The sequence below is a fragment of the Leucoraja erinacea genome, chromosome 3, assembly GCF_028641065.1.
Source record: "Leucoraja erinacea ecotype New England chromosome 3, Leri_hhj_1, whole genome shotgun sequence".
Taxonomy (NCBI): Eukaryota; Metazoa; Chordata; class Chondrichthyes; order Rajiformes; family Rajidae; genus Leucoraja; species Leucoraja erinaceus.
The window spans coordinates 63,239,842-63,251,997 of NC_073379.1; the positions used below are offsets into that span (position 1 = coordinate 63,239,842).

The 12,156-nt window shown below is 44.1% G+C and overlaps 1 protein-coding gene across 5 annotated transcripts in view; it reads right to left on the reverse strand.

The window, feature by feature from the left end:
* The window catches only part of smarca2 (SWI/SNF related, matrix associated, actin dependent regulator of chromatin, subfamily a, member 2), a 119,222-nt gene that overhangs the window by 82,832 nt on the left and 24,234 nt on the right, over nt 1-12,156 (reverse strand). For 4 of the 5 annotated variants that reach the window (XM_055632813.1, XM_055632810.1, XM_055632812.1 and 1 more), the window contains exons 5-6: nt 5,763-5,855; nt 537-783 (exon numbers count right to left, since the gene is read on the reverse strand). In XM_055632813.1, the coding sequence (XP_055488788.1) occupies nt 537-783; nt 5,763-5,855 (340 nt within the window). The remainder of the gene's footprint in view (nt 1-536; nt 784-5,762; nt 5,856-12,156) is intronic. The other variant, XM_055632814.1, reaches the window with a different exon arrangement.

A 12,156-nucleotide genomic window follows, 5' to 3' on the forward strand; every position in this document is an offset into this window, starting at 1 on the left:
ACAAGAAAAGGTTGGACAATTATGGATTATCTTCTCTGGAGCAAAGGCCAAGTGGAAACCTGATAGGAGTTTATAACATATAGGAGGCATAGATAGAATACAGTCAGAATCATTTTGCCAGAAGGCAAATATCAAATAGTAGAGGGCAGAGAGTTAAAGTCAGAAGAAGAAAGTTTATGTGCCGAGCAAGTTAACAAAACCACAGGAGTGATAGGTGCCTGGAGCATGCTGTCATGTGTGATGGTAGAAGCAGATATGAAAGTCACATATAAGCAGCTCTTAGATAGTCATGTGAAAATATGCTGGGACCAGAGGGATACAGATCACATGCAGTTAGATGGTAATTGTTTAATTAGCATCGTGTTCAGCATTGTGTGATGGAAGCCTTGTTCTATGTTCTAAAACTTGGAGACTTACAGAATGCTAGACTTTATTTATACCATACCACTTAAAAGAGATTGCTGTTAATTATTCCAAAAAGGAGTAACAGACATCTACAGACAAATTACAGTTTTTATGGTAACATTTCAACTCACCTATATTCTCGTTCTTGAAGAATCTCAACAGGATCCAATCCCTGTGGTTTCTGGATGGGCGTTATACGGTTTTGTTTCTGATGAAGTTGGATAGTTGGTGGTGGCTGGACAACAGATTGCTGTGGCAATGATGCCCCAGGGCCAGAGGGGACCGTCTGCACAGCTGGTGCAGGAGAAGGCCTCCCACAAGTAGCTTGAGTAGACATTTTTTGAGGAGTGCTTGGAATTCCCATTTCATTGACTTGACCTATTATTTTCCAAAGAAAATAGAAAAATAGATTACATTACATAACTTTCCTATTGCATTATTTAAGGATAAAGGGTAAAAACTATAATTGTTAGATTTATATTCAAATTACTATTTATATTAAAACAATGCATCAATTGGTTCATCTGAAAGTGATAAGAGGGAGACACAGATGGAGAACAAAGACAAACTGGTTCAAGCACCATTTAATGTCTCAGTATTGGAAGTCAGGAGTGGTCAGTGGGCTAAACTTACAGAACATTCCAATGAGGATTCCATAAATATAAAGAGATGTTTTTATCACGAGGAACGGTTTTCAGTTCTCCTTGAAATTTAGAATTCGGATTGTTTTTCAGGAAGTTGAACAATTTAAGCAGATCAGTGAAAATAAATTGGCTAAATTATGGTATGGTCATTGGAGAGCTGGTAGGCAGTGTGTAGCAAAGATCTTATAGCGGAGCAAGATGGCCTACTCCTACGCAAAACACGTAGTACGGTCACGGGCAGATTCGTGGGTGATTATAGGACCCATTTTAGCAATCAGCCTCCGCCATCTTGCTCCCGGCCAAAGATCAGATCTTTGCTTCCGCCTTCGCTCTCGTAACCAAAGATCTTATAGCGGAGAGCGGAGGCTCCGCTATAAGATCTTTGGTTCCAATCACCAATGTAGCAGACCCGACTTGTATTTCTTCAGGTTCCCCGTTAAGGAGGAAAGGTAAGAAAACATTTATTACTTCTGTGGCATATTGAAAATGTTATTTAGCCTGTTCAATCTCTCACTGTAGTTAGATCATAGAGCTCAGATAGTCGAGGCCTCATGGCAGCATACTTGTAAAAATCTTCTCCTCAAGAGCATTTTCTTTCTACCTCTCTGTTATTTAATGCAGAATAAGCACATATTGACTGTTTTACACAGAGAATTTTATGAAGTCTGCCCGAACTTTCACTATAGTTCAGATCTTAAAGCTGGGTGCTCCCCCTTGTCAAAGTGTTGACCATGTTACCATTGATTACTATTATGAATCACATTAAAAGCGAAAATATGCCTATGTTCCTTCCACAGCGTGTGGGGAGCCTGGCCCGGATCAGCACGGCCAAGACACCAGAGTGAAGTTGCGAGGAGGTTTACAATGTTTAAAATTTAATGTCCCTTGTCTAGTCTTAAATAAAGTTCATCATTGGATATACAAATCAGAAGAAATAAAATTGTGTGTGTTATATGATTATATACATCTACATCACATTCATGTATGTGTGTTCTTTCCAGCATACAACTAGTCAGTTGTATGCTCATGGAATAAAACCATCCTTAAGTCTTTTGTAAATCTTGCTCAAAACAAATTTAATTTTGTGAAATTCTTCAATTAGATAACCCCGCCATTAGAGGCAGATCTCATTCGACTCTCTGGCTATTGGGAAGACCAGACTCCGTTTTATTTGTGGAGAAACAACTCCATAGAAAATAGAAAATAAGCACAAAAACATTAAGTAACATTCCAGGGCTAGAGCAACTGGAATCTTCATATTGCTATTATTTTCCCAAATACTGCAATTGTGAACAGTGTGATTACATTAATGTGATTAGATGAATGAATTACAGAGTGCAAGTGTAATACAAAATCAACTCAAACACAGCATATGAGCCATTTAAAAAGAAATGATTTAAAAAACATTAAAAAAGAAAATTACCAGTCAAAATTTATAAACATTTTATTCTTTAACAAGAATTAACAGAATTATGAACTAACAGAATTATGAATCTAACCCTATATCACGCACAAAAACTGGTCCCCCGCAACTTTGATTACCCTGCGAGTCGGGTCGGGTAGGTTCCGGTTAATACAAAATCAACTCAAACACAGCTTATGAGCCATTTAAAAAGAAATGGTTTAAAAAACATTAAAAAAGTAAATTACCAGAGTCAAATTTTATTCTTGACAAGTATCAACAGAATTATGAACTAACAGAATTATGAATCTAACCCTATATCACACACACACACACACACTGTTCCCCCGCAACGTTGATTACACTGTGAGTCGGGTCGGGTCGGGTAGGTTCCGGTTACTAAAATGGGCGGGGAAAATATCCAGGATCCGCTCCGTAGCGTACTACGCGTCAGCCCATTGCATTTCGCAGGAGTGGCCTATCTTGCTCCGCTATAGGATCTTTGGTGTGTAGAGGTTGAAAGGAAAGCAAAATGAAGGAGTAGCTAGAAGAAAATTAGGTTTGCATGTATTGACAGGCACTCCCCGACATGTAATAGGAGAGTTATATAACCTCACACTTAAATAAACAATTCACAACAGGTCGTCCCATTCGCTAAATGACCTGTGTACAGGTGCACAACCTTTTATCCGGTGTTCCGGAAACCGAAAAACTCCGAAAACCGGCCATTTTTTCCAGGATGTCGTCTGCACACCAAAGCTCGCGTTTGGCGCCAAACTTGACCCGAAACGACCCACGGTTAACCCAGGTCTGTACTACTGTAGCAGCTGCCTCCTCCCCGGAGACCAGGGAGACACTTAAACATCTGTAAATCATTGCTTAAATGTTAGTCAGTTAGTTTGGAGGGCTTTTATGTGAAGGGGGGGGGGGGGGGGGGGGGTAAACTTTAATTCTTAGTCCCCTACCTGGTCGGAGAGGCGGGGAGCGGTCAATGCCTTACCGGGTCGCCGTGCAGTAAGCTCCGCAGTGTTGGGGCTGCGGGCGTCTGCCCGCGGGCGGCGCCGGTTGTAGCTCCGACCCCGTCAACTCTAGCCCTGGCTGCGCGGTGCTCCAAATCCACCGCCGCCCGCGGCCGGACGCCCGCAGCCCCAGCTCCGCGAATGTTGGGAGTCGGCGCCGTCGCAGCGCTGGGATACCAGCGGGGAGCGAGCAATGCCTTACCGGGTCGCCGTGCGGTAAGGTCCGGAGCGCTGTGGCCGCCGACTCCCAACATTCGCGGAGCTGGGGCTACGGGCGGCGCTGGATTTGGAGCGCCTCGCAGCCAGGGGTAGAGTTGCTGGGGTCGGAGCTCCAACCGGCGGCGCCTGCGGCCGGACGGAGCCCCCAGCTCCGCGATGTTGGGAGTCGCCGACCAGGTCGGGGACTAAGAATTAAAGTTTCCCCCTTCCCCCCCCCCCCCCCCCCCCCCCCCCCCCACCACCACCACATACAATCCCTCCAAACTAACTGACTAACATTTATGCAATGATTCCCCGGTCTCCGGGGAGGAGGCAGCCGCTCTAGACTTTTCAAGCCGCCCGCGCTACCTTCCAAATCTACGCTAAAAATCTTCCATTCGGAAATCCGAAAATGTCCGAAATCCGACAAGTGTCTGGTCCCAAGGCTTTCGGATAAAAGGTTGTGCACCTGTAATTGCAACGGGAAGATGGCAAAGGGTTCCCGTCCACTTCAGAGATATTAAAGCCTGCCCGGGCACGCCACTCTTCCAGTTTTATCCACTGTCGGTGCAATATCGGGAAGGTTGAGCGAGAACAAGGGATGCAGTGGAGAGCAACTCCCGGCTAAGTCGCCAACATCTTCCACAAGGTGACCCAGCAAGCCCTTCTTTACCACCGTCCAGTTGACGTGGCTGTTGTTGCGGCTCACATTGTAGCTCCCTGGCCAACAGTGCTTTCTTCATGGGCCTGTCCCACAACTGGAAACTGTCAGAGTGACACACACACACAGCTTCCTTCACGAGCCAGTTATGCAGGCGGGAGACAGGGCAAGCGGGGGGAGCGCTGTCTGAGTGAAATTTACACGGTGCAAAGCCAAGGTGATACAGACACACACCGCGATGAACAGGAAGGTTGGCGCTGTAATTAAGACGGCGAGTGTACAGTAAGTACCTTAAAAAAGGGGGGGGGGGGGGGGGGAGGGGAGTGGAAGGCAACTTTTAAGAAGCCAGAGATACATGGCTGTGAAGCTCGGCAGACTTTTAACATTACCGGTCGGTTATCCTTGGTTCTGAAAACTACTGCTTACGTATTTTTTCCCCAATGAAATTCACGAGTCAGCACTGGCTACAACCTACGAGAACCTTCGACCTCCTGGCAACCCACTAGGACCTCCTGGCGACCCACCTACGACACGAGAATTCTCGCTACTCTCCATGGCGGCTTTATTCTGGTCGCCGCTAATTTTTCAACATGTTGAAAAATTTGCGGCGACGATAATGAGGCCGCGACTAGTTCCCAGAATGCGGGACCATGAAGGCGACTCTCTGGCAAACACCCTCAAACATGTGACGACCATGTGGCGACTGCATAGTCTCCTGCAGGCGCCTAAAAGGGACAGGCCCATTAGGCTGCTGCCACCAACAGGATACCTAATTTTAGTCTACCTAATATTAAGGAGATTCAAACGCAAAAAATCTGACATAATTAAGGGTTTATGGAACGTCGCTTTTACGCAGGTCTTGGAGTTTATGTATTACAAGAAAATATTAAAGTTAATTTATGGAGAAAAGGCAGGAGAATGGGGTTAGGAGGGAGTAATAGATCGGCCATGATTGAATGGCGCTGTAGACATGATGGGCCTCATGATCCAATTAGGATTTTCAAAAAGCATACAGATATATGGATATGAAGGGTTTAGTGGGCTATAGCCTATATGGCAACTTGGTGGGCCTGTTTTCATGCTGTATGGCATTGGTGAGACGTGCAATTGAGTCATGCCGACGTAAACATTCAATGAATCATGAACTCAAGTTACTTCTATACAATGATTTAATACCAGAATCTATTTAGCTGGGCCAGCTGTAAATATTTAAGCTTTGTGTGATGGGACAGTTTTTTCAACCCCACACAAATCAGTTTATTGCAAAATACTATAGTTCCAGAATTGCGGTGGACACATGCCAACAGAAATGAGAGAAACTGGCCGAATAATGGTTCAAATCTTGTACCAAATTTGTCAATACCCTTAAACGTTCTTATGAAATAACAATAGCAGATAGAAAGTATGAAAATATTAGCTTGACAGTCATTTACCTTCTGTCCAGGGCTTATGAGCGTTAGGAACATGCCCTGGTATCATTTGCGAGGGTCCAACAGCCTGACCAGCCATTGAATGCATGCCAATACCTAAAAGTAACAATAAAATATACTGAATGGGTTTTTACCGAATCTAAAAACGATTCCCTCCCCCCCACATCAGTCTGAAGAGGGTCTTGACCCAAAACGTCGCCTGTTCCTTCTGTCCATAGATGCTGCCTCATCCGCTGAGTAACTCCAGCATTTTTGTCTATCTTCCATTTTTCCAGCATTTGCAGTTCTTTCTTAAACTAAAAACTATAATATTGTTTTAAACAAGCGAGAAGGAAGTTAATATAGGAAGTGGACATTTCTTGATCAACATGATTTTCTTTTTCATTACCTGCTCTTGTGATAGGCTTAGGCTACTGAAGGATACTGATCTGTTGCTAAACTGGGTGGAGTGATTGCAGATGGAATGTAATCCTGAAATGTTCGAGGTGATGCATTTTGGGAGGCCTATTAAGGTTAGGACATACACATGAATGAAAAACCCTGAGGAGATACGAGGAACAGAGGGTCACTGGAGGGTACAAATCCAATGATCCCCAAAGATGGCAGCATGTGATGAAATGGCAAACAGGACCTGGCCTTCATTAGTCAGGGTGTAGAATATGAGATAATGGAGGTTGTGATACAACATTAGAAGACTTTGGTTAGGCCACAGGTGGGGGTATGTATGCCGTTCTGGTTGCCACATTAAAGGAAGGACCTGATTGCTCGGTAGAGACCAAAGATAAGATTCATCAGGATGTTGTCAAGTGTGGAACGTTTCCTTTGGTGCATAAGAGAGGCCGGAAAGCAGCCTGACAGAATAATGGACTTAATTAGAGTGAATAATGAGGAACTTCTCCCGATAATAGACAACCAAGGTGGGTGATGGTGGGGGTGGGGGCAGCGGTGGAGGAGAAGGCTGCATACCAACTGTTGGTGAACCGAATTAGAATAGCTGCTCAGTCTGGACATGTCGGGCTAAAGACCCGTGCGATTAGGATATTCTCTTACAAAAAAGGAGAAAATCCAGAACATGAAAAAATATAATCAGGGATTAGAGGATAAAAATATAGTGTAACAGCATAGTGTTAAAGTTACAGAGAAAGTGAAGATAAAAAAAATTGCAAGGTCCCCAATGAGGTAGGTTGGAAGATCGGAACACCCATTGCTATGGGAAGAAACTTCAGTAGTCGGAGGTCAGATAACAGCAGGAAAGAAGATTACTGAATCTGATGGCATGTTTCAAGATTTTGTATCCTCTGCCCAACAAATGCAAGAGAAAATTATCACAGTGAAAGTAATCCTTGAATATTTGTAGGAACTGCAGATGCTGATTTAAATCGAAGATGCTCATCGGGACAGGCAGCATCTCTGGAGAGAAGAAATGGGTGACGTTTCGGGTCGAGACCCTTCTTCAGACTGAGTTACTCCAGCATTTTGTGTCTATCTAGTCCTTGATTATGTTGGCTACTCTCTCAAGACAGTGTAATGTGCAGATGCAGTTGATTGGGGAGGGGAACTACAGGAAATAGAGACACAACATTAGCTACCCACCAGTCTTCCGGCAACTCACCTGTGGCTATCAATGATACAAATATCAGTGTAAAAAACTGAGGAGGAGGAGTAATGCAGCAGGTGGCGGATAATATGTGGAACCAGGTGATGATAAGAGATGATAGGCTGATAAAACCAGGTTGTTAGGAGAGTGAGATAGGAAGAAAGGGTGGGGGTAAAGACAGAGGCTGAGAAAGGTTGCAGATTCTGGAATCATATTTACAACATAGGTGATAAGTAGAACTAGATATGGGATGGACAACAGGCAGATGGAACCAATTGCAATGTCATCGTCCAAGCTGGTTACCAAATTCGCAGAACTGGGTCTCTGCGCATCCCTCTGCAATTGGATCCTCGACTTCCTCATCCACAGACCACAGTCTGTTCGTATTGGTGGAAATGTGTCAGCCTCGATAACAATCAGCACGGGAGCACCTCAAGGCTGCGTGCAGAGCCCCCTGCTGTACTCACTCTATACTCATGACTGCGTAGCCAATCACAGTGCGAACTCCATCATCAAGTTCGCTGACGACACCACTGTTGTGGGACGCATCACTGATGGGGATGAGTCCGAGTATAGAAGAGAGATCGAGCAACTGTCTATATGGTGCCAGCACAATAACCTGGCCCTCAACACCAGCAAAACCAAGGAACTGATTGTGGACTTTGGAAGGAGTAGGATGGGGACCCACAGTCCCGTTTATATCAACGGGTCGATGGTTGAAAGAGTCAAGAGCTTCAAATTCCTGGGCATGCACATCTCTGAAGATCTTTCCTGGTCTGAGAACACTGATGCAATTATCAAGAAAGCACATCAGCGCCTCTACTTCCTGAGAAGATTACGGAGAGTCGGTTTGTCAAGGAGAACTCTCTCTAACTTCTACAGGTGCACAGTCGAGAGCATGCTGACCGGTTGCATCGTGGTTTGGTTCGGCAACTTGAGCGCCCTGGAGAGGAAGAGACTACAAAAAGTAATAAACACATCATCGGCTCTGACCTTCCTTCCATCGAGGGGATTTATCGCAGTCACTGCCTCAAAAAGGCTGGCAGTATCATCAAAGACCCACACCATCCTGGCCACACACTCATCTCCCTGCTACCTTCAGGTAGAGGTACAGGAGCCTGAAGACTGCAACAACCAGGTTCAGGAATAGCTACTTCCCCACAGCCATCAGGCTATTAACCTGGCTCGGACAAAACTCTGAACATTAATAACCCATTATCTGTTATTTGCACTTTATCAGTTTATTTATTCATGTGTTTTGTAGTCAATGCCTACTATGTTCTGTTGTGCTGAAGCAAAGCAAGAATTTCATTGTCCGATCAGGGACATAACAATAAACTCACTTGAACTTGAAATAAACTTAAGGGTTGGTGAAAGAAAGCAGCCTTCTCCTCATGCAAAGAAGCAATCATTCAATGAGTGGAGAAAAGAAACTAACGGTTTGTAACTTTGTTTGCACCCTTAACTTTTAACTTCTTGCTTACCACTCATTCAATGTTACTTGGTATTACTTGATTTCAAGGCTCAGTCTAACCTTTCTTAAAGTGTTGATAACACTTTTATACGTTTCAATCGTGGAAAGGATAGAGACAAGAGGGAAAAGAGCTTCTCCAAGGAAGGAGCGTGGGGAAGGCGCAGCTTCTGACTGGTATCTTAGAAGCAATATCGAAAATGAATGTTGAAATGAAAAATGAAATGAAAATAACATTTTGCAGTTTGGAAGAAATTATGAAAGGAATTTCGAGCAAATTGAAGGAAGTTCAAGACAAGCTGATTATGTTACAAGATGAATCTCGTGAACAGAAGAAACAAATCGATAACTTGCGAACCTTGGGCCAGGAAAGAGATTTGAAGATTGAAAAACTGGAACGGAAAATGAATGAAAATACTCGGGCACTCCAGCAATACAAGATTAAAAATATGGATCTGGAAAACAGGAGCCGTCTACTGAATTTGCGAATTGTTGGTTTGCCTGAAGGTCAAGAAGGGGATAATGTTATAAAAAATGCCTCTAAAATGATAAAAGAGATTTGAACACCGAGCACTATGAAAATCTTCCAATTTTGGATAACGCACACAGGAAACAATTTAAAGAGGACCGCAAAGGTAACAATCTCGGGATTACTGCCTGTGCCACACGACAGTGAGAGTAGGAATGGAGCGAGGTGGAGGATAAATGCGTGGCTGAAGGACTGGTGCAGAGGACAGGGATTCAAGTTTCTGGATCATTGGGACCTCTTTTGTGGAAGGTGCGACCTGTACAAAAAGGATGGGTTGCACTTGAACCCGAGGGGGACCAATATCCTGGCGGGGAGAGGGGTGTAAAATGAGGGTAGAAGCAATAGGTAGCAAGGTGAAAAGTAAAAGTGGCACGCAGCCAAATCCAGGGCAAAAATCAAAAAGGGCCACTTTTCAACATAATTGTGTAAAGGGTAAGAGCATTGTAAAAACAAGCCTGAAGGCTTTGTGTCCCAATGCAAGGAGCATTTGTAATAAGGTGGATGAGTTGAATGTGCAGATAGCTATTAATGATTATGATATAGTTGGGATCACGGAGACATGGCTCCAGGGTGACCAAGGCTGGGAGCTGAACATCCAGGGATATTCAATATTCAGGAGGCATAGACAGAAAGGAAAAGGAGGTGGGGTAGCGTTGCTGGTTAGAGAGGAGATTAACGCAATGGAAAGGAAGGACATTAGCTTGGAGGATGTGGAATCGATATGGGTAGAGCTGCGAAACACTAAGGGGCAGAAAACGCTAGTGGGTGTTGTGTACAGGCCACCTAACAGTAGTAGTGAAGTTGGGGATGGCATCAAACAGGAAATTAGAAATGCGTGCAACAAAGGTAAAACAGTTATAATGGGCGACTTCAATCTACATATAGATTGGGTGAATCAAATTGGCAGGGGTGCTGAGGAAGAGGATTTCTTGAAATGTATGCGGGATAGTTTTCTAAACCAACATGTAGAGGAACCAACAAGAGAGCAGGCTATTCTAGACTGGGTATTGAGTAACGAGGAAGGGTTAGTTAGCAGTCTTGTTGTGCGTGGCCCCCTTGGGCAAGAGCGACCATAATATGGTTGAGTTCTTCATTAGGATGGAGTGTGACATTGTTAATTCAGAAACAATGGTTCTGAACTTAAAGAAAGGTAACTTTGAGGGTATGAGATGTGAATTGGCCAAGATTGACTGGCAATTAATTCTTAAAGGGTTGACGGTGGATATGCAATGGAAGACATTTAAAGACTGCATGGATGAACTACAACAATTGTTCATCCCAGTTTGGCAAAAGAATAAGTCAGGGAAGGTAGTGCATACGTGGATAACAAGGGAAATCAGGGATAGTATCAAAACAAAAGCTGAAGCGTACAAATTAGCCAGAAAAAGCAGCCTACCAGAGGACTGGGAGAAATTCAGAGACCAGCAGAGGAGTACACAGGGCTTAATTAGGAAAGGGAAAATAGATTATGAAAGAAAACTGGCAGGGAACATAAAAACTGACTGCAAACGTTTTTATAGATATGTGAAGAGAAAGAGATTAGTAAAAACAAATGTAGGTCCCATGCAGTCAGAAACAGGTGAATTGATCATGGGGGACAAGGACATGGCGGACCAATTGAATAACTACTTTGGTTCCGTCTTCACCAAGGAAGACATAAATAATCTGCCGGAAATGGCAGGGGACCACGGGTCAAATGAGATGGAGGAACTGAGTGAAATCCAGGTTAGCCGGGAAGTGGTGTTAGGTAAATTGAATGGATTAAAGGCCGATAAATCCCCAGGGCCAGATCGGCTGCATCCCAGAGTACTTAAGGAAGTAGCTCCAGAAATAATGGAAGCATTAGTGATAATCTTTCAAAACTCTTTAGATTCTGGAGTAGTTCCTGTGGATTGGAGGGTAGCTAATGTAACTCCACTTTTTAAAAAGGTAGGGAGAGAGAATACGGGGAATTACAGACCAGTTAGTCTAACATCGGTAGTGGGGAAACTGCTACTCAGTTATTAAAGATGGGATAGCAGCACATTTGGAAAGTGGTGAAATCATTTGACAAAGTCAGCATGGATTTACGAAAGGTAAATCATGTCTGACGAATCTTATAGAATTTTTCGAGGATGTAACTAGTAGAGTGGATAGGGGAGAACCAGTGGATGTGTTATATCTGGACTTTCAGAAGGCTTTCGACAAGGTCCCACATAAGAGATTAGTATACAAACTTAAAGCACACGGTATTGGGGGTTCAGTATTGATGTGGATAGAGAACTGTCTGGCAAACAGGAAGCAAAGAGTAGGAGTAAACGGGTCCTTTTCAGAATGGCAGGCAGTGACTAGTGGGGTACCGCAAGGCTCAGTGCTGGGACCCCAGCTATTTACAATGTATATTAATGATTTGGACGAGGGAATTGAATGCAACATCTCCAAGTTTGCGGATGACACGAAGCTGGGGGGCAGTGTTAGCTGTGAGGAGGATGCTAGGAGGCTGCAAGGGGACTTGAATAGGCTGGGTGAGTGGGCAAATGCATGGCAGATGCAGTATAATGTGGATAAATGTGAGGTTATCCACTTTGGTGGCAAAAACAAGAAAGCTGACTATTATCTAAATGGTGGCCGATTAGGAAAAGGGGAAATGCAACGAGACCTGGGTGTCATGGTACACCAGTCATTGAAAGTAGGCATGCAGGTGCAGCCTACTTTCAATTGGCATTGTTGGCATTCATAGCAAAAGGATTTGAGTATAGGAGCAGGGAAGTTCTACTGCAGTTGTACAGGGTCTTGGTGAGACCACACCTGGAGTATTGCG